Raw genomic sequence first — 24,904 nt, 5'->3', positions numbered from 1 at the left:
ATAGAGACTTACAAACAAGAACACTGTGAAGATAATTACTAAATGCAATGCCAACAAGCCTCTCTGGCGTTGTCGGCCGCCATGATATTAGATTTAGCCGTTAACGTGTCTCCTCATATCCTGACACAATCAACATGCATTCTTCCGAGGAAAATACAGAGCATGTGCCGTTGCAGAAAAACACCCCTCTTATGCGAATGCGCACCAACTAACATCTTATTCACAGTCGTCAACCCTGAGTTTACTCAGAGTAGGCCACTGATCTTGAGCTTTGAGAAACACTGATAAACATTGTTTTTCCACCATTTTTTGACAGCTTATAGACCAAACATCTAATCGATTAATCATGAAAATGATTGACAAATTAATCGATAACAAAAATAATAATTAGTTGAAGTCGTATATGATGAGTGACGTTTCTAAAAATATTAAAAAAAAGGCACAATGAATTAACATTTACTTGGATTTAAATGGAACAGTGGATAAACTACCCGAACTAAAAAAGACATTTTCCGTTTTATCAGTACACACTGCTGTTCTTTTCAGGGAACTAAAGGAAATTTACCAATAATTATATTACGATATTATGTCTAAAAAAAAACCTTTAAAAAGAAATTATTTCAGAATAAAAGCTGCTCACAGCTTGTCCACACGGAGGCTTTAACCTGTGCCGAGGCTTTGCAACCAGATTGTGTTTGTTTTAAGGGCTCACAAACCACAACGGTTGTGAAATACTGCGTTATAGTCATATATCCTGGCGAGCTCTGTGTCTTCTGCTGAGGTTTGACACAGGAAGTAACCTGCTGTAAATCTAATATCCATCAGGGCTGCAACTGAAACGATTGTTTTCATCGTCACTTATTGTGTCGATTAAGAGTTTAGTTGTTTGGTCAATAAAATGTCAGATAATAATAAAAACTAATTCCCAAAGCCCAAGATGACGCCCTCAAATGTCTTGTTTTGTCCAAAATATATTCAGTTTACTGAGGAAAAAAAAAAAAAAAAAAAAGACATTTAGAGGCAATTTAGAGAATTTTTTTAAAAATTGCTCAAACCGATTAATTGATTATCAAGATAGTTGGTCATTAATTCAATGATACCATGATATATAATCAAGAATTTAAAACACACCTTGAGGAAGTCGTCTCTTGCAGAGTGAACAGCTGATGGGTTTTGCACAGTGGCCGGTTCTGCAACACAAACAACAAAATAATGTTTTAAAAAGTACAACATGCATGTTTTATTCCAGCACATATGATCTTCATGCTTTACTTAGCTGTGACTTCAGGTTTGGGAAATAATCTAATTCAGTATTTGAGTGTAAATCTGAATAGAAAAGCACATCAACATTAATGTCACAGTAATCATGAACTCTCTCACGTGTTCGTGCTTGAACCGTGGTGGCGTTCTCCAAGCTTCCGCTCCGCGTCACTATGATGACCGAGTACAGTCGTCCGGCTACCAGCGATCTGAAGGAGCACTCGGGCGGCGAGGAGCGGGACACGGCCAGCGTGTGGACGGTTCTACTTCCCTCCTGAAGGCGAACCAGGTAGCTGTCTACGACACCCACCGCTGGGCGCCAGGACACCTGCAGGGCGTCCGACCTGCCGCTGTTGGCGACGGTTACCTCCGAGACCGATGCCGGGGCTGAAAGTAAAAGATGACAGCGGTCACAAAAGATCAATGTTTTTGTTTAGAAAAGATAACCATAGTTCAACCAACACGGCCTTCACATCAGATGTGTATTTCAGTAAATATAACATTTACACCAACGCAGTATTTATTTATTGATATCCATCTTCACCAACTCAAGCTGTTGGTCCAAACATTGTTCAAAGTCACATAACTTCATTTAAAATTATTTTGGCGATTCCAAAATTTCCAAAGATACTTTTAGGAAAGTATTTTGAACTGTAAATAAAATTAGCGTGTTGCTGCCACCATTACAAAGAAAACTATGCTCAAAAGTTCTCATTTTAATGAGATGCTTTACAAGATTTTTTTAATTTCATAACATGTTTGTTATAACCTTTAAATTCAATTAATTTTATTTAAATAGCACCAAAACATAACAAGTTATTTCAAACTGTCTTCAAAGCACCGACAGAGATCACTGATATTATGTCCAGGTATAATAATTAATATTTAACACGCCTCTGGAGAAACTAGGGGTTAAGTGTCTTGCTCACGGACACATTGGTGAATGTTGCTGTGGGAATCGAACCCGGGTCTCCCACACTGGACGGACGTGTCTTAAGCTCCATCGCCACACCTTACTATTAAAGTAATAGTTCATCATTTTGGGAATTACATTTAGGCTTTTTTGCCAAGAAGATCTGTGCTGTAAGCTTGGAGCTGGAGTTGTGTTCATGTGTCTGTTTGCGTTCCCCCCTGCTTCCAGCCTTTATGCTAAGCTAGGCTAACTGCGTCCCGCCACAGCTCTTTGTAACATACAGACATGAGATCCGTCCGAACGCCTCACTGTCAGAGAGAAAAGGTTCCCGCTGGACGGCGCCAGCCAGTATGTTTTTAGTTCCATCTATCGACCAATAGGAGGCTATCTCGGGGGGCTGGGGGCGGGGTTTGTTTTTGTTTTCGCCGAGTGCCGATTGGTTGGCAGGTGAACACACATCCAGTCTGTCCTGAAAATAACTGGGACATTATGTGGGAACAAAAGGTGCTCTGAGCAGGAAGTAAGTGTGTGTGTGTGTGTGTGTGTGTGTGTGTGTGTGTGTGTGTGTGTGTGTGTGTGTGTGTGTGTGTGTGTGTGTGTGTGTGTGTGTGTGTGTGTGTGTGTGTGTGTGTGTGTGTGTGTGTGTGAGCGCAGGAAGCCTTTGAGCACTGGGAGTGTCTTTCATTCCAAACCTCATTTCTGGCATTTCGGCTATTGTTCTAAAAACTGCGATATTATCACCGAATACACTTTTACACACACACACTCACACACACACACACACACACACACACACGTTAACCTCTGGACCTTTAAATGTTGGTAACTCACTCTTCTTATATAAATCCATAAAGGTTCAGATAACACAGCATTGGCTCCATTTGTAAATGATGACTTAATTAATAATGACATTGATGATTAAAGCGTTTATAAGTTTTTGTGGAGATGATTTTCGCTTGATGTAATATAAAGACAGAATAACAGGAAGTTGTTAAATAAAGTCTTTTTGCTTTTCTTTTTTTTACATGAATCACCTGATCAATTAGAAATAAGGAGCATTCGGCTCTTTAAAGCTCAGTTTTATTTCTTTAAATTTCCCTTTTGATTTAATTAATTTAATCATTGTTTACGCAAAGTTGTAGTTACATAATGTATATTATGTAACAGTGTTGTAGTACTCAAGACCGGTCATTGAGGACTCAGGATTTTATTTCAAGACCATAACTTTGGGAATATCAATAAATTGCTTTTGCATTGTCTGATTTATTTGTTAACTTCCTAACTTTGATTGGATGTTAAACGTATTGCTCCAAATGCAACCAATAACCCTAATTAAAAATGTGTTGTTCCTGTTAACGGCTGTCCCCGCGATGGTCAGCATGGAAAAGGAGTGTTGAATAAAATGCTTATGTTGATTTCAGAGTTTGTATGTGGGTGTTTTAATTGGGAATGTAGATCTTTCAGTTCAGTTTAAGAAGTACCTCTGATCTTGTTCCACATTTTATTGTGTGCCATGTAATGTGGGGAACTGATCTTGCTCTCAGCCCCTAAAAGTCTTGGTCTTGGTCTTGTCTCGATAAACTCCAGTCTTGGTCTTGACTTGGTCTCAGTGTGGGCGGTCTTGCCTACAACACTATTATAAAAAGCTACTAAGGTTCTCGTACATTTGTTTTTTCTTTCCCTCCTAAAACATGATTTTCTCTCTAACGCAGGAAGTCATCTAGTTTTTGTTCTGCACAAATTCAGCTGCTTTAACATTTCACTATATAAGTCTGTTATTTTTAATAAAATTAAGTTGCCATTTTTTAATGTTTACAATTTAATGTCAAACTATCAAAATCCACTTTCTGGCTTTATTTGTTGCTTTGAATTACGTCCCATGATCTTTTAATCAGTTGTATACAAGAACTTATTGTCACATGATAAAAGTTTCATTCTGGTTGAAAGCTCTGGGAAGAGCTAGTAGTGAAATATGGTGTAACAACATGTTTTTTATGGTTTCAAACTAAAGTTTCCAGGGTCAAGAATTAATTTTCACAATAAGATAGAGACAGGTTTCTCACAATAAAATGCTATGCTAATAAAATGTTATTAACTTCGACTCAGTTTAAGAACTAATGTATTGACAAGCTTCTGAGTTTTGTTGCTGTTGCTCCTATTTAATCTGTTTTATTCTATTTATAAATCCTGTTTGGGTCCTTTATATATTGTCTTATGTGAAGAACTCTAAATTGCCTTTTCATTTTTGAAAAGCTGCTAAACAAAGAAACTTGACGTTGTTACATGTTTAATTATCTCAGTAGTGTTTGAACACAGAAGAAAACAAATCTGCATTTTCAGTTGTGATTAGGTCAGAATGACAGAAGGTGAACTATATCTGAGATAGATAATAAAAACACGTTACTCTCTTGTCTCAGGATCTTCTGGCTGATGTACTCTGAACTGTTTGTGAACATTCCTGTTGGTTGTTTTTCCTGTAAGCAGCAGCTGAACGTGTTTGATGGGAAACCACACAAGTCCTGAATGGGAATATTGTCTCAACACAAAAAGAGTCTGACTGACCGGCAATCAAACACACTTACATAACTCTCATAACCAAACAATCGTGCTTCTGCTGAAAAAACAAACGTCTACTCTCACAGTGACAAACTGGGAGAACGTCTGGTTTTAATCTTTTGCGTTAACTTAAAGGGTACTTGGAGATCCAACCAAAAGCACATTGGTGTTACATGTAGTTTCCACTTTTTAGGAATTTTCTAGAAACAAACATCAGCGTCTTGAAACTAGACAGAATAAAATGGCCGGACCCTACGGGTCTGAAAAGTTAAGCCAATGCTGAAGAGCCTTAAACCTGCGTCCTCTCCAGCAGCCAGCAGGGGGCGACTCCACCGGCTGCAGAAAGAAGTGTGATTGTATAGAAGTCTGTGAGAAAATGTTTCTACTTGTCAGCTGATTTATTCCCTCAGTAAACACTTTCCTGATGAGTTTATGGTCTCAGTCGCTAGTTTCAAGTCTTCTTCAACACAGCATGATGTTCATTTAGTAATTTATGGTCCCATTTAGAGGAACAGAGACCAGGAAGCAGGGGAGGCTTTAGGGCGGGGCTACAAGGAGATTGACGAGTTGAGGCGACTCATATCTGCTGCTCTGTGTACATTAAACCAGCGCCGCTGAAAAAGCTCATCAGGAGTCAGCGGTTCATTTTTCCAGTAAGTACATTTTGTTTTAAGCCTGTTTGTCGTTAGCCAGAATTAGCATCTCAGCTAAAATCACAGTAAACGTGAATTACAGATGCACCTAGCTAACCAAGCTAGCCTGCGCCACAGTCCAAATATCATCATGTCCGTTGCCTAGTTGAAAAAATAAAGAACAAAAACAAGATGTCCGCTTCTTTGATACCGTCTGTAGCTGCTACACAATGTGCAGCAACTGCAATCTGAAGAGTTCAGTTCATACTCGTCAAAATCTGAGTTTTGGGAGTCGTGGCACTGCAGTGTAAACAGAAAATATGTATGCAGGCAGAGACACGGCTTCTCACTCATCAGGTTCATTGGCAGGGTTTTAGAAACACTTATGTGCCCCCGCCATAAAGAAGGGGTCAATTATTTATAATTGGCCAAATGTTTTCTGTATCTGTATTAATACAGTTAACTGTTATACAATTATGTTTTATGTACATTTTATTTCCAAAGCTCTTTTTTAAAATGCCTGGAGGAGAAATACTGAAGCCTTTATTTATGTTATTTTATTGGCCTAAAAGTACTCACATTTAAACCTACTAGGGATGGGTATCGAGTAGCGATACCTTTAAGGTATCGACCAAAACAGACGAATATCAAGTATTATCGAAACGTCTCCAGTCAAACCAGTACTTCATTCGATACTTTTTGCAAACAGATTGCATAAAAAAATTACTATTTGTATGGTTTTGCTTGCAGTCAACCACACAAGCAACACACCGAAAGAAAAAGAAGAGCACGGCTCTTTTTTCTATTGTGTGCCTAACAAACAAAAAAATTTTACTTTAACAACAAAAAAAAATAGCAAGGTATCGAATAAGGTACTAGTTTTGGTAAAATTTTAAACGATACCAACCCTAAAACCTACTGAGTGCTTATTTTACTCTACTGTAACTTCCTGATCATATTCTACAAGCTCACCTGATCAGTATTTCAGTCAGTGCACACGAGGACAGCTAAACATGTCAAACGTGTCTACAGGAAAGCATACATACAAATATGGACAATAAAGTTTCCAATAGTAAATCAATAATGGATACACAATTGAGCTACTTTTTACTAAAATCACTGCCAAAAATACATAATTATTTCAAGGAAACTTCCAAGAAATTACTGAGAAACTACCGACCCATAAAATAAAGTGTTACAGTGATAATATCAAATTTAGTAACTTACCGGCGCGTCCTTCCAGACTGGTGGTTTCAGACTGCAGCCCCCCGCTGACAGTGGTGGCTAGCAGCCTGTAGAGGGCGCCAGGCGTCAAACCAGCCAGCAGCAGAGAAGAAGAACCAACCGTAACGCTGTAGTTCTGAACCACAACGCTGTGGAGGGAAAAGGCAGCTTAGAGTCATGCTGATGTGGAATAATTAACTTTAAACTTTTATTTCTCCCTCTGTTCTGTCGCTCGATTCGTACCAAGTCAACATAAACATCCTCCATGGTGCATCAATTTAAAAACATCTGTATACATAATCTGACAGACGAGCACAGACAGAACAGCTTCTGCTCTCACAGCTATCAAGATGTGTGACCCTATCAAAATAAAACTCTGCGTATTGTGGTTCAACCAGTGGTTCCCGACCTTTTCAGCTCGTGACACAGTTTTAGGTGTGTGTGACTTCACCAAAGAGTGAAATCCTCATGTGGTTTCTCCCATGGTTTAATTTCAATAACTCATTGAGGCCCAAAGAGCTTCGACGTTCAAATATTTCACAATAAAAGTCCGAAAATTTTTAATGAATTTGTGTAGCTGAACCTTTTTTTCTTTCCTGCTCGATAATTAAACTTTATTTTATTAATTTTTTTACACAAAATGATAGTTGCATGATAAAATATTATATAAAGCTAGCAAGGTGCTCCTAAATTACATTTTTCTTTTCCTCCTAAAACATGATTTTCTCTCTAACGTAGGACCTCATTTAGTTTTTGTTCGGCACAAATTCAGCTGCTTTAACATTTCACTTAAGAAGATCTGCGCTCTGATCTTTTAAAATGAGCTAAACAAATAACTAATTTAATGTAAAACAATCATACTCAACTTTCTAGCTCTTTCCGTTGCTTATGAACCCTTAAAGGAGACCTATTAAACTGATTTTCTAGACCTATATTGTAGTTCTGTGACTTCTGTATGGCAGCTTTGTATGATTCAAAGTTCAAAAAAATATTTTCTTTTCTTATACTGGCTCTTCATGTAGGCCTTCATTTCAGCCTCTGTCTGAAACAAGCTATAGATGCTCCTGTCTCTTTAAGGCCCCCCTCTCAAAGCCCACTGTCTTCTGATTGGCCAAGACCTGAAGCATTTTACCAGGCTGTTGTTGTTGCTGGGCAGAACAGGCAGACTGAGCCGTTGCCGTGCCGTTGCTATGGGAGCACATGACCATATATGGAACAGCGGCTCCGTCTGGCTCCGTTGGTAGAAAAAGCAGTTGAGAACAGAGCGTTCAGAACAGGAGGAAATCTGAGGTTTTGGCACACACTGATTTCTTTTAAATACTTTAACCTCATTTTTTGAAGCTTTGGCCGTGTTTAACATGAACATCCAACATTATAACATTGTAGAAAAGTCATAAAATGTGGAAAAGCATGACAGGTCTCCTTTAAGATTCATCTTGTGATCCTCCAGAGGGTGCCAGACCCTTACGCCGGGAACCACTGGGTTAAACATGTGGAGATAAAGTTTTACAAATAAAATATGTGACCAACAGTAAAAACATCAGAGAACCTGACACCTGTTTTGGTTTTTCCGCACAGTGTTAGAGCTGTTTGTTTACATGTGACCGAGCGAGACGTCTTGTGGTCCCTGCTGTGTCCCTGAACGCACCCAGACTCTGGTTTAGAGACACACCTGTCGTGCAGCAGGATCAGTGAGTACGAGTCCACGTCTCCTGGTGGTGTTTCCCATGATACCTGGAGGCTGTTGAATCCAGAGCTTCTCATAGTGATGACACGAAACGCCATGGGAACTGCAACACACACAAACACACTGAGCAGTTAAACATGCATGTGAGGACCTTAAGTCTTTTAAATATATAATGTAATTATTAATTTAACTGTACTACTACACTTGAGGTTCACAACATGATGGTCTTGTTTTCTACATTAAATTAAAAAAGGGTGAGGAAAACTGTTTTATTTTTTATATATTTATCTCGGTATTTTTTTCTTTTTCAAGGCCTAAACATTTGATTTTATTTTAATGGTAAAAGCTTTAACAACTCCACTTTAAATTTTAAATATAAATATATGAAAGACTTCTGGTCCTGAACTTCCCATCCCTGGTCCTAACAGTGCAAATACCTGCTTGTAAACGTGACAGAATGTACTACTACTGTATATTTTATAGTTTATTTTAATGATGGAAAGGAACAACGGTTTATTTAACTCCTCTTGTATCCCCAGTAGAACATTTACAAAGGTCCATTTCTGAAACCTCACAGAGGAGCATTAACAGATATGAACATATAAAACACACCTGTCCTTCCCTCCAAAGACACAGAGGTGTTCAGTTTCCCGCTCCTGGTTGTCACGGTGATGGTGTACCGTCTCCCAGGTGTGAGCACATTGAACGTGCACTCCCTCATGTTTGGCTCCACCTCCCTGGTGTCCACAGTGACGTTACCTGCGAGATACAGGAAGCAAATGAGAAAGCCCGTCTCTCCAACCTTTTCAGTTATTCATCAGAACAGATACAGGTGAGCTGATCTACGGCGTCTTGATGGTTACCGTGGCGAATGGTCAGGAAGTAGCTGTCACGTGACCCGGAGGGGGCGTGGCTCCACATAGCGCTGAGCGAGGTCTCGTCCGAGTGCCGTATGTGGAGGTCCGACACTGGAGCCGGAGCTGCAGGGACAGAAGGACGAGGTTCAGGTCGTCAAACACAAACACAAAACGCTCTGCAGTAATTCTCTTCTGTATTTCTACCGCAGTACTTTCTTTTTGTAGTAATAACTATATATTTTTACACACTCTCAGTTTTGCTGTCATGTATTTCTGAGGTTTTGCTCTGCTTTTTTTGTCACGTGTAGTGCTGTTTTTGTAGTGATATATATTTTTTATGTCATGTACTGACGTATTTTATCTCTTATATCTTTGCAGTTTATGGAGTTATGTTTCTGCAGTAATATGTATTTCACAGTTATGTATTTCTAAAGTGTTGCTAAGTATTTTCTGTCATTTTTTATATACATATACTCCATCTGTTAGCTTTTTAATCATCAATTTCAGTGGCAACGATTAGTTCAAATAATTCTATATCTGTCTTTCAATTTTCTGTAATGTACAGACATATTTTATCTCTTGCTTTCCTGTATTTCTGGAGTTCTGTAGTTATGCTCCTATATTTTCAGGGATATGTTTTCTATGTTTCTGTATTCCAGCAGCAGTACATATTTTCAGTTATATATATTGTATTTCTGAACATATTTTTTTGGTCATACTGTTTACTTAAGTTATGTTTATTATCATTTAACCCATCTTTGACTAAGTAAGACCTGTTTAGATCAGTGATCTCTTTTACAAAGGTGACCTGGCCAAGACAGCAGCATGAAAAAGTTTAAATATGTTAAGTTATGTATTTCTACAATAAAAAATTTCAGTCATACATTTCTGTAGTTCTTTCTGTATTTTGTCAGATGTTTCTAAAGTTTATATATTTTCTTTCTGCCATTATATATTTCCTCTGCTAGTTATATATATTGTCTTCTGTATTTTTGCAGTAATATATATTTCTGCCGTAGTAGTAGTAGTAGACCTGTTTGTCCTTCACAGCTGCTCTCGGCCGTCAGTCCTCCACTCTCCACTCTCAGCACGGCTCTGTACAGCCTCCCAGGCGTTAGACCCGTCCCAGGAAAGTTGAAGTTCACTGCCTTTCGGTCCAAATCGGCGCTGACTAACTCCTGAGAGCCGTCAAACAGGAACAGCCTGTAGCTCTCCCAGCGTCCAGCGGGGGGCGTCCAAGACATGAGGAGACCGCCGGAGGAGGAGAGTGTCAGGGAGAGGAGGGACGCCGCCGCCGGAGCTGAAGACAAGACGAAGACAGGATGAAGAAACAGAAAAGGGAAAAGGGCAAAAAGAGAAAAAGAACACCACCTCACCTGTCCTGACGGTGATTTCTGATTGGTTCGTCAGCTTGCCGCTCCTCGACGTCACTGCGACCCGATAGGCTGAGCCAGGAGTTAACTGATCGATGGTGACCGCCGTGGCGTCCGATGGAAGAGTCGTCTCCCGGCGGCTCGTGCCGTTGGTCAAGAGGGTGACGATGAGCGTGTCCAGGTCGCCGCTGGGCTGTTGCCATGACAACGACAAGCTTGTGCTGCTGCTGTTGTTGTTGTTGTCGTCAGCTCTGAGGTTGGAAACAGCAGCGGGAACTAAAAAGAGATTGAAATGTAAGATTTCTTTCCTTCCATCCTGTCCCCTCTCTCTCTCGCTCTCTCTCTCACGCTACCTGTCTGAGCCTCCATCATCTGGCTGTTCTGCAGCCCGCCAGCCTCCGTCACCATGGTAACGTTGTACAGTCGCCCCGGCGTCAGGTCGAGGAGTTTGTGTTGTGTCGCCGTGCTCTCCAAGGTCTCGTTCCTCAGCAGACCTGCAGACACGGAGGAGAGGAAGAAGTAGTGAGGTGGAACAAAAGGTCACATGACTCTCCAGCAGCTTGTTCATTGGGCAGAAGACCCTGTAATCATAACCTATGTTAGAGGACGAACTCAAACCTTTTACCTAAGTAGAAATATATATAGTTTTTTGGGTGATTTTAATACTTTCAAATAAAACTCTTTATTTTCTAGAACTTCACCTTTTGAAAACGGAGATCGTTAAATTTTTTTTAACTATAACAGAGTATTCATTCTTTTAGCAGCGGAGAGCTTTGATGTTCCACGTCATCATGTTGTACGCTCACAACGACGTCCTCACGTTTCCGGGGTGAAAACGCTTGGTGGCACTAAAGGACTGGCGTTAGACAGTTGTTTGCATGATTCTGTTAAAAAGTGATCCAAAATAATAAATAACTAGAGCATTCGAGCTTTTTGCAGCAGAAAGTTAGGGCTTCATGTTGTACGCTTGTGGCGACGTTATTACGTTATGTTGCGGTGAAAAATCACACGATGGCCACACGAGTAGCGCCAGAGGAGCGGCTAAGCAGGTTGATAGGAATGTCCGAGAGAGATTAAGAGAAATACTAGTAGTTTAGCGTAGTTTAGTATAGAGTTATAGTAGTTGTAGTATATTTAAACACAGTAGGCCTAATTATCAAATATTGTAGTAGAAGTAATAACATGAACTGTGAACATACAGCACTTATTAAACATCTTTGCATCCTGCTCATAAAAATGAGCAAATATAAAATTTTTTTTTACATATTTCAAATAATTTGTGGTATGTTAATAAATATTTTTTCATCTTTCTACCTTTAGGAATCTTTTAGATCAAAATGTTTTATGCGTTTACTTTTATGAGAAAATATTCCAGATTTTGTATTTTCTTTTTAATTTATGACACAATTTCACTTTTTTTATTTACTTTTATAAATTATTATGTTTTTTGACTTACATAAGTTCAAATGGATAGAAATGACATCACAATAAGCTAAAAATAAATTGTTGCAGGGTTACCACCTTGTTAAGGTTATGTGGTATGACCTTTGTGAGGCTTCGGGGTGTCAAATTTTGACGTTCAACTCATTCGCACTGCGAGCTGTGATATTATGTTCTTCTTGTTGGGGATGAAACATGACAGACGTACCCGTGTGATCCCACAGTTGCAGCCTGAAGCGCTGCGTCCTGCCTGGGCCGGCCTGCCAGGAAAGGCCCAGGCTGCTGGAGGTCCTGGAGGTCACCGCCAGGCCGCTCACCGCTGACGGCCCTGAAGAGGCAAACGGACACGGTGAGAAAATCCATCACTGATAATTTTGAGGTACTTTACTGGAGCATCTTCAGTTTCTGCTACTTTATTCTCTTACTTTACACTTCTGAGGAAAATTTTAATTACTAGTTACTTTGCGGACTGATATGAATAATACAAAATATTAACAAATAAATTAGAATACATTATTGCGATTAATTAATTAAGCTGCAACAACAATACAGTGATGAAGAAATGGATGCATGAATAATTGTAATGCAATTATATCATGTATGTTATTCTGAAATGGGTCATTCTGCTTAATGAGTACTTTTAATTTTGTTCTAAGATTTATTTGTGCAGGTCTTTTACATGTAACAGAGTATTTCTACACAGTAGTATTGCTAGTTTTACTTAAGTGTTTAGTACTTTGTCCAGCGCTCAAAAATGACAAGGAATCATCACTTTGATAGACATGTGTTACGTTCTCCGTGTGTAAGAAGACCTTAAACTGCTTAATCTCCAAGTAATGTGCTCCCATTACTAGTGCAACTAATATATAAATATATTATTATATTATGTTCACAATCCCGACATTCAACCTCTCTTTTGGTTGTGATGCCCCCATGAACCCCCCCAACCAGCCCAGTTTCATCTCTGTGTGAGCCTAGCTTAGCGCAAAGACAGGAAAATCTACAAACTGCATCCTAAAGCAGTGGGACTTCAACGTGATTTATCTGTTGTGAGCGTGAGGAAGGTTTCGGCAGGAAGGATCCATCGCCTCAATCTGTGGCCTTGTCATCAAAGTCTGAGCGCTGTGGGAGTCCTGTTGACACACATATACTATAAAAACACTCCCATGCTTCTCTTCAAGCCATCCGCCTGCCTGAGCGCTCCCGGCTTCCTGGTTTGTGTTTTTCCCACAATGCCTCTGTGTGCGCCGAGGTTGAACGATGTTATCAGGCCGCGACATCTCTGCCGCCAAATGCCACAGCGAGACAAACAGAAGTCTCTCCTCTGCAGCCACCTCTCAGTCCGACTGTTGATGTTTCTGTCTCCATCAGCGGCTCCTTCATCACTCGCGGTGTTTTCAGGGAAATGAGCAGAGCTGGAGGAAGTGCTCAGATCCTTGAACTAATACCACACTGTAGGTCCTGCTTTGGAAACTATACTTAACTAAATGTGTGAGAGTATAATCAGGAAAATGTAGTAAAATGTCCCTGTTGTATCTTCATCATTAATGTGTAGCAGGATGTTGCTGCTGTAGTCGTTGAGCTGCAGCTCATTCTGAACTGTTCAGTTTCAGACTGCAGCTGATGATTCTTTTCATTGCTGATTATTTCCTCCATAAAATCGATTGTTTGGTTTGTAAAGATTCTGCAGTCACAGTTAGCCAGAGCCCAAAGTGACTCCTTCACAACGCTCGTTGTGTCAAAACCACAACGTTCTTTTAACAAACATTACAGTTATTACAATCACTCAGAAGAAAAGCAGCAACTGTTCACATGAGAGAAGCTGAAACCATCAGAATAGGGCAGCACAATAAAACAATTATCACAATATAATTTTGGTCAATAACAACAGCATCAAGTGTTTGTTCTGACCAGAAAGAAAAGTTTAACCATCTGGTTTCTTTAACTTCAACAAAAATCAGCCTTTAAACTTCAAAGATTTAATTAATTGATATTTATCCTGATAATTATAGATTTTGAATTTATACAAACTGTTGCGTAGTTTAATGGCTTTGTGTAAAAATCTGTGTAGTCATTACCGTAAAACTTTAATAGCTTTTTCCACCAGTATAAATTTTACTTTAATACCATTTTTTTCATTTTGTATGCAGCAATGTAATGAAAACAAGCGTACCCAACAACACTGAGCAGGAAGCAGAGAAAAGTGCTGCAGAAGTTATCAGTTGGAGAGAAACTTCACAACTTGGATAATTTTTTATGAAAAGCTGTTTTGATTCTTTTGATCGGTGGAGCCTTGCAGACTAAAGGAAGATAAACAATCGAGGAACGGACACATTTGGACTTTACGACCGCTTCAAAAAAAAAAAAAAAAAAAGGTCTACGCCGGTATAATCTGAGTGAATTAGACTTTGGGGCTCGTTCTTTCCATAAAGTGAGCTGAACAATTAAATTGTGGAGAATCTAACCGATTTAACGATGTGTAGCCTGTTTGTACTGACAAGTTTAAACATTTATATTTGTATTCACGATCTAAGCAGCCAAAGCGAGCGACCCGACAGGGTTTAAAGCTGTGTTCACACACAAAGTCAATGCAAACATGCGAATTCATGCAAATTCGCTCCAGGCGGTGCGGAAGACGCGTTTGTTGTGACATTTGCTCAAGTTCAGAAATTTGCTTGACACCATGTTGTGAAAGACCAGGCAGAGCTGGCCGACGCAGAGCTGTTTAAGTCCAGGGAAGTGTAAAAGAAAGAGCCGGGAGCCGCACTGCAGCTTTTGGACAAATAAACATCCGTAGTCGGACTGAATTATGCTCGGACAACTACGCCGTTTACCCGCGGGAGGAGCTCAGTAAACTGCTGTTATTAAATTAGCTTTTTACTTTAGTTTTTGGGATTAACAAAGTTGATTTATCTTCACCGGAGCTTCTCAGCAGCTTCCTTGCACATCCGGTTCCACTGTTGTTGTTAGCCTCGGTTGGCACGCAGAGCTCTGCTGGACTACGATTTCATATTTATATAAAAACCGGACAAAACTGGACATTACTTGGAGAAAAGAAAGCGAGGAGGTTGAACTACCTGGTGAGTTCAGAAAACATGTGTCTGTAACTTTATTCCAGCTGTCGTTGTACTTTACTGTGACTAAGTTAGCATAGCCCTGATCGATCCAAACTCCACTCAGAAAACAAACATTTTAAAAGTTGTTGTCCTGCTTACTTGTTGACAGACCAGAGAAAGCATGAATTCAGATGTCTAACAAATCTGCATCATATTGTAGTTGTTTCGGCATCAGTTTGATCCGTTTATTGCCATTAAATCACAGCAAAATGTTTACTTTAGGTTCATACAGCTGTAATATCCACGGGTTGTGTTTATTCGCATTATCGCCTCGTGTGTGAACACTTCGCAGTTGTCCAGCGATACAACGCACGCGAGGAAAGCGTTGTATGTGAACACACCTTAAGAGGTTTTATACATCCAGAGAACTTTTATAAAAACCAGACCAGGCGTTTAAGACCTGCGTTAATCTGTCAAAATGTGTTCCCACACCAGGCCAGTGAACGGGGTAGGCGGCTGTTTGGGACTCTGCTATTAATTGAAGTTTTACGGTTAACTAAAGCTGTAAGTAAGTGAAAGGTAAGCAGGTAAAAACTGACCTGCAGGGGTCACATGAACACTAAAGGTCACAGTCACAGCGCCTCGAAAGATTAGAAACCACAGAACAAGTGTTTTGCATTGCTGAGAAGGTTACTGTCGGTACTCGACTGGGTGCAGCTACACCCTGTTTCCTCCACACACACACACACACACACACACACCCTTTCCCAATGCTTCCCCCAGAACAAAGAAACAATGGAGGCAGGAAATGGCTGAACTCTGAGCTCTGCCCACGATGGAAATACACACTGAGGGCCCAACTTCTGTTCTGGACGCCCGCCATCACGGAGACACAACACACACACACACTTTTACTGCTCTATCACTCTCTCTCAGCAGGGCCGAGGTTCCTGTGGCTAATCACAGAGCTGCAGAGAGGGAAGCTACATGACATTAACTCAAGACTCTACACAACAAGGAGGTTGTGTTCTTTTACTTCAAACGGCGAGAGGTCAGAGGAGATGGAAACAATAGGACGGAACACAATAGAGTGTTTGTTAAATAACTGTGAACGGGGTGTTTAACTTCTAACACTGCAGGTTGTTACAGGTACAGGTGTGTGCAGCCGTCCCAGCTCAGTGATCAAGTCTATTTTTATACATCAGCAGTGGAAGAAGAATTCAGACCCTTTAAGTGCTAATACAACAGTGTGAAAACACTCACAGGCCTGCAACCAAAACTTACAATATGTAAGTTTTATCACAAACATGTACTTAGTAAGAAAATAAAAGTACTCATGTTGCAGTAAAATGTTTCTCCATTATATCTGATGCTTCTTACTTTTAAAACCAGCTTGTCTGTAAAGCACTTTATACTTAACTAACCTGTACCAAAGATGCCATTCAAATAAAGTTTGACTGAACCCAACAGCATGTAAAAATTGGTAAAATCAGCTTCACCTTGACCGTAAAATACTGCTTTCCTCTGGGAGATGCAAATCTCAGCAAGTAGCCTACAAAATCTTTGCCGAATTATGCGTCCACCTCCTAAGGTCCTTTTCAGACACTTTGCTGTTCACATCGTTTAAACGTGGTTAACGCCACATGTTTTTGCTGCAATTCCAGGAATGGTACTTTTACTAAATGTAATAATATATTAACGATTGTTAACCTTCATAAAAAGAAATACTAATCATTTATCACTACTGATGACCCCCACAAAGAATTGTATAGCGTTTAAAAGCATAACACCTGTAAAAATGGCACAATGAACATTTTCACTTAGGGGTGTACTTACTTTTGTGAGATACTGTCTATTCTCTAGTGATAAGTAATTCATACAACTCCAAAAAATCCAAACTATAGGGAGGTTTTTCAGACGCCTCTGTGGCACTACTAGAGAGAATGATGCTCGCCTGACTCCATCCAAATGTCGCACTCTGTCCTTTGTTTCTCTCCTGGCCAGGTGTGCGATACTGCCTAGATGGAAGGACGCCGCTCCGCCCACCCACACTCTGATGGACGACACGTCCTGTTTAAACCTCGAAACATGCACTCTCCTCTGTCCCTCCATCTATATCACCTTCAGGGAAACGCCTTAGAGCTAGCAGATGTAAAGGTAACCGCTATAAGCTGTCCTTCATCCCAACTTCCATAGTGCTCCTAAATAAACAATCTGCTCGGAACAAGACGGCTTGAAGCACTTCCGGCACTTTATTTATTTATTTTTAAGCATAGTTTAATATTGTTTGATCGCTTGCACTAATGTTTTTTAATCAACCAGATCTTATATGAGTATTTCTTTTTTTAATACAGAATTGTGGCGGTTGTACTTTTATTGTCTGTCATACTGTTTTCTGCTTTATGTGCTCAAGTGCAATTGAATATAATAATTCTGAGGTTTCATTTCACTCAGGTTCTACTCATCTTGTAATCAATGATCGACAGGGGCAGGGTCACGGATACTTGTGTGAATGTAATGTAAATGTATCGTGGATTGTATGATGCAAGTGAGTGTAAAGTCCGGATGTGATACTGGTGTGTTATGTTTCACTTCTTGCTCTTACATCCTGGACCAAAGTGATTTGAAGTAAACTCTGTTAGAGCAGGTTTTGGGGAGGGATAAGGGAACGAGCTGGTACCTTTTCTACATTAAGCAGACACTGCACACGTGACATTTGTTTAAAAAAGTATAAAATAAATATTTGATACTATAAATCCAGGTTTCCATCCACTGATCACCGGTTTCATCTCAACTCTAGCTAAAAAGCTAGAAAGAAACGGGGGTAAAAGTAAGAAGAAATAAATGAGCAGTGTCAGCTGCGTAAAATGTGTAACTTTACAACAATCAACTGCAGGACATCCAACAGACCTTTTCAGTGTGACACAGGTGTAACTAAAAACATTAGTAATGGCTGAATTCCATTTGCTGCTACTGGGAGTGCTGGCTCACTGACTGGAACAGAGCCATCAATAATGTTATTGGTTACACCTGTGCAAAAGGTCTATTGAGATCAGATCAGATTTTAATGTATTAAACATTTGTTCAGAAATCTATTCATAAAAGATGGATATCTGTCAGGATGCACACGGGAGGGGGGCGGGACACTTAAATAAAATGTAACACAGTGGATGATCCAAAGAGGTGCATGTGTTTTTAAATTTTAACTCTCACTCACTTCCTTTCCATCATCTGTTTACAGACTAAATGTACTTTTACCTGGCACAGAAAATAAGACAACATGATCGCATGCAGCGGAATGAGCTTCAAAGTTAATTCTTTTAATTACTTTACACTTTAAGCACAAAAAATGATTAAATACTAATAAAAATGTATTGACTTTTAACTGAGCAAACACCCTCTGTGGAGGACGACTGTGTGACACTGATGAAAGCTCCGGAGCAAGCAAAGAAATGGACTGAGTTTTGTGTAGTATGAGGACTCACTGGTGTGCAGGGTGAGGTTCGCCGTCTCCTCGTCTCTCCGGGACTGAACCAGCAGCTGGTAGGCGGTTCCAGGCTCCAGGTGATCCAGCACGCAGGTGAAAACATCTCCTACCTCCTTGTTCCCTCCATCCTCGACTCCTAGCTGGTTGGTTTCCAGATAGTTAGCTCCCATCTCCACCTCTTTCACCTCCTTCGCTCCTCTGATCTCATTAGTCTGTATCTCCTCGTCTCTTCTTCTACACTCGCCGCTGTCTCCTCCGGCGTCTGGAGACGTTACGGTGAAGGAGCAGTTCTGTCCGGTTGTGTTGACTGTCAGTGATATGGAGTCCAGGCCGGATACTGGTTCAGACACGGAGATGCTACATGGGATGGACTGGCCCTCTGTGGGAGCCGCACGGCTCAGATCCTGACGGGGGAAACAAGACGCAAAGATTTCCATCTTTCAGCTCTTTCAGGTCACTTTAGATTCATGTTAGTTCGAATTTGTTCCATTTCTGAGCAGTGAGTTTATTAAAAAGTCACCGCCTTCTGCTAATTAGCTAATTGCCAGCTTGATAAGATCGGGCCCGCCCCAGTACATTTAAGTCACAGAGCTGAGCATCCGTTTACAAAAGTTTAATTAATCCAGAATCCTAAAAGATGTAGAAAAGTATTCCATCCACTGCACAAAAAAAAAGGTTTTTAACCCGTTTCTCAAGTTGTGACTGTATTCCCTATTAAGGTATATGGACATGATCTCCTTGCTTGTTTTGTATAAAACAAGTCAAATATAAATGCAAAAACATAAATTTATAGTTAGTGAATTGAACATAGATACATATAACTGACAATAAAACTCTGAATTAATGATCTGAGTACTTTCTAGTTAACTGGACAGGAATAACTTGGCAAACATGTTGAAATCTTATTTATGGTGCAGAAGATTAAATATCTTTTCATCCATTTAGTCTTTGAGGATCTTGGTGCTTCGCTCTTAGATTCAAATGTTATGATAATCCATGGGGCTAGGGTCATGTGTGAAGACTGAGATGGAAGTTGGAGATGTGGGTTATGCAGGAGTGGTTTGAGAGGTTTCTATAGATATTTTGCTGCTCTCCATGAAGTAGGAAACAACTAGCCTTTATAGCCAGAAGTGTTTTATAGTGTGTAGTAGTATTTCTTTGATCCTATTGTTCTGATAATATTTCACTCACTACTGAGATCTGAACCAGGCTGACTTTAACTGTTAATATATGGCAGACAAACAGCAACAACACAGTAAAACCTGTGCTCACCAACCACCATAGCCCGAGACACTGCTGAGAAGTTCTGGGCGGATGGATACGTTATGCTAAGCTAGGCTAACTATGTCCTGACTGCCAGCTCTGTGACTCAGAAAGAAAAGTGTTTGTCCCAAAATGTTAAATTATTTCTTTAAAATGTCCAGTAGATCACCAGTCAGACTTTACAGATCTTTGTGTTTGTTTGTTTTTCTTATTACAAAGGGACTCTGGCTGATGAGTTGATATTCAGCAGCTCCTTTTCCCTCCATTAGTGTAAGCATATTTTGATCCGTGCTCACTAGAGGAGCTGTAAACTGTTTCGTCTGGAAACACTACAAATGTTCAATGTTGGGGAACACAGAACTCAAATTATTTTAATCTACTACAATAAAATCTTCATATTGTTCAGTTAAAATTATGTTAAATCAAAAACAATGGAGCTTTCGTGTTGCTGCCAAGACGCTGTCAAATGGACAGTTGTAATTAATCGGCTTTAGCTATTTAAAGTGTAAACTGTAACTGCACGTGTTTTTATCACTTTTGGGTTCAACCTCGAGTTCAACCAGTAATATTTTAAACCGGAAAGCAGTACAGTAAATTAAATAATTTGTTTCTGATAATGAGGTTCAGCGAGTTCAGAGACAAACGGTACCGCAGGGAAGACAGAGACATACGGGAAGACCGGGAAATGACGACTGAGGAAAATTGAAAAAAGAAACTGATATTTTTGGGAAGTCGTGTCCAGGTATCTTGTGTTCTCTTCTGTGTTGCAGTTAGTGCACATTGAGCTTGTGTGAGCTCTTGTTCTTGTAGGTTGGTGTTCAATTAGCTCTTGGTAGCTTCTGACCTTGGAGCATAAGCAGGGTTGTTTGGGCTGCAGCTTGATGTTGATTCTCAGTTGGATTGGCAGTCCTATTACTTTATTTATTCATCTAGCTTTTATCCAAAGCGACTTACAATTGCTATATATATCAGAGGTCGCACGCCTCTGGACTACAACTAGGGGTTAGTAAGTATCTTGCTCAGGGACACAGTGGTGGATGTGTCGCAGTGGGGACTCACACCAAAGGCATGTGTCTTATCCACTGCTCCATCACCACCCCTGCCATCACTTGTTTCAAAATGCCTCGCTCGTTCACTTCTAGCAGAGGACACCATTTCCCCATATGTCTGCCTCTGTGCAATCAGCTATCCAATAAAAGCAAATATTTTCCCAAAAAATGTTGTAACAAGGATTTTTGAGACAACCTTTTCACCCTTTGTTAAAAAAAGAGAAGATCATGGCTGAAAATATGGCAGTAAAACAAACCATGACTAGAATGACACACAAGAAAAGACAGTGGAGAAAATCCCTGATGACTTACAGATTACTACCCTGTTCCCATATGTACTGCTTCACAAGAGAAAAACTTTTAAGCCCTGAAAGTAAGGATAGGATTACCTTTCAAATACTCACGCATGCTGTATCATATCTTCAGCACAGTGGTAGCAAAGCTGCTCTCAAGTTCATATATCACATTTTTCATTCTTATTAGATGCTGTTAGAAGGACTAATTTCTTGATTTAATGAGAAAAGAGACAAATATTTATTTTCCGTTTGTTTTTCAGTTTCACCTGAATTCCTAGGCATGAAAATATAGTATTGCTTCCATATTGTCCATATTATATGGTAAAACTGCATGAGAATGTGAATTAATATTTAACTTTAGTAGTAAAATGATGAACTGGTTGAATCATTTAAGCCGTGGCTTTGTTTAGATAGATATACTTTTCTGGGTATAATGAAAAAAATGCAAGAAACATTTTTATATACTGAAGTCAGTTCTTCATTGTCAAAAAAAAAAAAAATTGAAAAATTGCCTTTTATTTTTGATATGAAGCTCAACTAAAGTAAAAAGTGTCTGTTTCAATCTTATAAGCACTTAACATATTTTTTCACTATTTGTTGCACAAAACTTGACATTATAAGCTTGATATTGCATTTGAAACTCCTTTGTCAGTTGATTTCCTACATAGATCATAAAAGGTATGAAGTAAAGAAATGTGAGCAGACTCACCCGGAGCAGCAGCAGCAGCGCCGTGAACCACAGGCGGCATAGATAGCTGTGAACTTTACATTTCAGCATTTTGATCGTCCTTCAAATCCTGAGACACACCACGCACCACCATACTCCTGAGGCTGAGGTAAAAGATGTATGTTTATATTCACTTAATAATGATGAAAATATCCCTCTTTTGTCTTTGAGGTCTTCAGCGGAGAACGAGTCCTTCTGCAATACAAAACAGCTGGAAAACAACTAGCTAAATGTCCTTTTTCTCTCTTAGAAAAACAAAATACCTCAATTTGACGAAAAACATTAATTAGGTCGTTTGTCCTAGAAATTTCATCTCTTTTGTCCGTTGGCTCTTCTCTGCCTCGTGTCCATCCTCAACTCAGACTTCAGACACAGTCTTTCCTCTCTTTTCTCTGGACTCCCCGTCTCACCAGCTGTCTGTCTTTCTTCCTGTCTGTCTGTCGGTCAGACTCTATAGTGTAGAGGTCGGGAGTCACTAACAGGCTTCCTCAATCAAGCCAACAGCTCTGTGAGTCACTGCAAAGGCACGTCTACAAACCCTGCCTGGATGGAGGATATAAATAGGCCTGTAACCACAATGGCAGCACACCTAGCTGCACTAACAGCAGAGGTAGATGTTATAAATAGAGACGAGTGTTTGATTAATTCCCACTGAGACCAAAGTTTGCTCCATCTCTTTCTTTCATGACAGCATTTTGTGTGTATTCATCTGAGTGGGTGTAAATTTAGTTTCCCACATTAAATCCGTCATTTTGTTTCGGATTTGCAGTTATGGTTCTGGAGCAGCTGATAATTAATAAACGTTGGTAATTAGCAGTGCACCTGCTTGAAACTTTATAGCAGTATAACAGTATGTATATTTATATTATTATCGAACCAAATGACTCTGATGTGAAACTGGTGCTAGTACTGTCAATCCAACTGAGAATCAACACCAAAATGCAGCCGTTCAACAACTTTAGCCACTTCTAACTTCATAGTTTGGGTTTCTGTACCTACACGCGTAGACTCCAAGGGCAGAATCTGACAGCTAACTGTACGCTACCTTACAAGAACAAGGGCTAACACACGCTAGCTATACGCTACTAGGACTAAGCTTAAGTAGTTGTTGGTTAACACATAGTTCCTTACTGCTTCGCCTAAAATTAATCTTTTTATTTAAATTTTGTTATTTATTATTAGGAAATTGTTTGAAAATTATGGAGCTATAAAACAAAAAAAGGTTCCTATTATGTGGTGCATGTTTATTTTAAGAACGGTTGTTCTAAGTTAGCAGTTTGTTTGTTCTATCAGCATTTTATATCATTCCATGAGTTAAATATCTTATTATGTTAACAAGATGAGAAGCCTTCCATTGATCACTCAGTAATTAACATTTCTTAAGTTAACTTTGGCTTCATTGGTGCATAAATACATTTTAAGACTTATTCTGACAAGGTGGTAATTTCATTTTTTTAAGATATCAAATTAGGCCTACAGTTAATGTTTATCTTAAGAATCAGTTCGTCTATTATCTTTATAATTGTTTTTTTTTAATTAGTCTATAATAAATGACCATCTTAATTTCCCCAAAACAATCTAAAAATCCCAAGCCGAAATTTTAATTACATTTTCATGTCAAATACAATGATAAAAAACACAGAAAAACATCAAAATCATTAATTTCGTCTCGATTTGTTTCATCATTACTGTATATAAAAGTATTAGTTTGTAATTTAAACTTATTTATCTCTTTGTTTCCTGCTGCTGGTTTTGGTTTCCAATCATGAGAGGAGCTCAGTACTAATACAGCTGATTTACAGATTTAAGAATCAAGTTTTACAATAACACTAACACTTCCTCAAGTCTTAGAAGACAGAAGCCCAGAGCAGTCGTTGTTATTTCTAATTAAACACTTCAGTTGAAATTACAACGCTATTTATCTAAGAAATGTTCAAGATAAACTTTCTTTGGTGATACTGCTCATCAGACAGACAATCAAACCCCACATTCAAAACATGTTTTGTTAAAAATGTAAATACGTTAAATTAATCGTGCACATTCTTATTTTGTGTTTGGAGATAAAGTTAATTTCTCATCGCCATAATAAGTCTTGCATTGGTACATCTGTTGCCTCACAATTCACATAGTTTACATTTGAGTTGATTATGCAGCATTACAAGTTAAAATACCAAATGCTTTGTTTCAGTTGGCTGGAGCTACTTTTAGTCATCCACACCTCTTTCCTTCCTTCCTGCTCCCTTCCCCTCTCTCTTTGTCTCACTCTCTCTTGTTAAATGACAGCATGTTTCTAGGAACACCAGTTTAAGATCCATACACACCAAACTGTAACTGTGTCTTTACAGGTCTCCCTAATAAAATTTCAAATCAGACAGCTGCAGCTTATTCAGGACGCTGTTGCTGCTGCTCGAGACCTCACTAAGACCAACAAAGTGGATCGCATCACTCCAGTTCTGAGGTCTTTACACTGGCTTCTTGTCTGTCGAGTAACTGATTTTACAATACAGCTGTTGGTTAGTTCTGAACTTCTGTTATGTTATAAACCATCCAGACTCTCTGCTTTCTGTCCCCACAGTCAAATCTAACCCAGGAGAAGCAGTGTTTAGTTTTTATGCTTCATTTATCTGGAAGAAACTCCCAGAAAACTGCAGATCTGTTAACTGTTTTTTTTAACATAAAAATGTATTTTAAGCCTTCTGATTGGTATCTTACACTGCTCTATAACTTTTACTGCCGCGTTTTACCTTTTTTTTTTTGTTACTCGTTTTTTATTTTATTTAAATGTCTTTTTATTGCACCATGTTGCTTTTATGTAAATCACTTTGAATTTCCTTGTTGAACTGTGCTATACAAATAAACTTGCCTTGCCCTCCATGAAGTAACTTCACTGTCAAGAATCTGAACAAATCTTCAAAATAATCCACAAACATCCATAAAAGTGAACATGACCTGTTAAGTCATCCTGTGCTCGATCCTGGATCCCAGCTGAGGATCAAAGCTCTGGGTCGGCTGAACTGTGTTTACCCATCTAACAAACAGGAAACATTTTTCTTCCCTAGTCCTAACTTCAGTCTGAAGCAGTGT

The 24,904-nt window shown here is 39.4% G+C and overlaps 1 protein-coding gene across 1 annotated transcript in view; it reads right to left on the bottom strand.

Moving 5' to 3' along the window:
• The window catches only part of ptprb (protein tyrosine phosphatase receptor type b), a 52,000-nt gene extending 29,776 nt beyond the window's left edge, over positions 1 to 22,224 (bottom strand). Inside the window, exons 1-12 of the mRNA XM_038707769.1 lie at positions 21,803 to 22,224; positions 18,484 to 18,889; positions 12,151 to 12,270; positions 10,856 to 10,996; positions 10,506 to 10,778; positions 10,163 to 10,429; positions 9,136 to 9,252; positions 8,885 to 9,031; positions 8,258 to 8,375; positions 6,589 to 6,734; positions 1,381 to 1,647; positions 1,132 to 1,190 (exon numbers count right to left, since the gene is read on the bottom strand). Of these exons, the coding sequence (XP_038563697.1) occupies positions 1,132 to 1,190; positions 1,381 to 1,647; positions 6,589 to 6,734; positions 8,258 to 8,375; positions 8,885 to 9,031; positions 9,136 to 9,252; positions 10,163 to 10,429; positions 10,506 to 10,778; positions 10,856 to 10,996; positions 12,151 to 12,270; positions 18,484 to 18,889; positions 21,803 to 21,871 (2,130 nt within the window). The 5' untranslated portion in view covers positions 21,872 to 22,224. The remainder of the gene's footprint in view (positions 1 to 1,131; positions 1,191 to 1,380; positions 1,648 to 6,588; positions 6,735 to 8,257; positions 8,376 to 8,884; positions 9,032 to 9,135; positions 9,253 to 10,162; positions 10,430 to 10,505; positions 10,779 to 10,855; positions 10,997 to 12,150; positions 12,271 to 18,483; positions 18,890 to 21,802) is intronic.
• Positions 22,225 to 24,904: the final 2,680 nt, after the last annotated feature.

The sequence above is a fragment of the Micropterus salmoides genome, unplaced genomic scaffold (genome assembly GCF_014851395.1).
Source record: "Micropterus salmoides isolate LMB-PRFRI ecotype aquatic unplaced genomic scaffold, ASM1485139v1 Ms_hic_scaffold_9, whole genome shotgun sequence".
NCBI classification, from domain to species: domain Eukaryota; kingdom Metazoa; phylum Chordata; class Actinopteri; order Centrarchiformes; family Centrarchidae; genus Micropterus; species Micropterus salmoides.
Note: the sequence above shows the minus strand (reverse complement) of the source record. Positions and strands in the feature narration are given on the sequence as shown.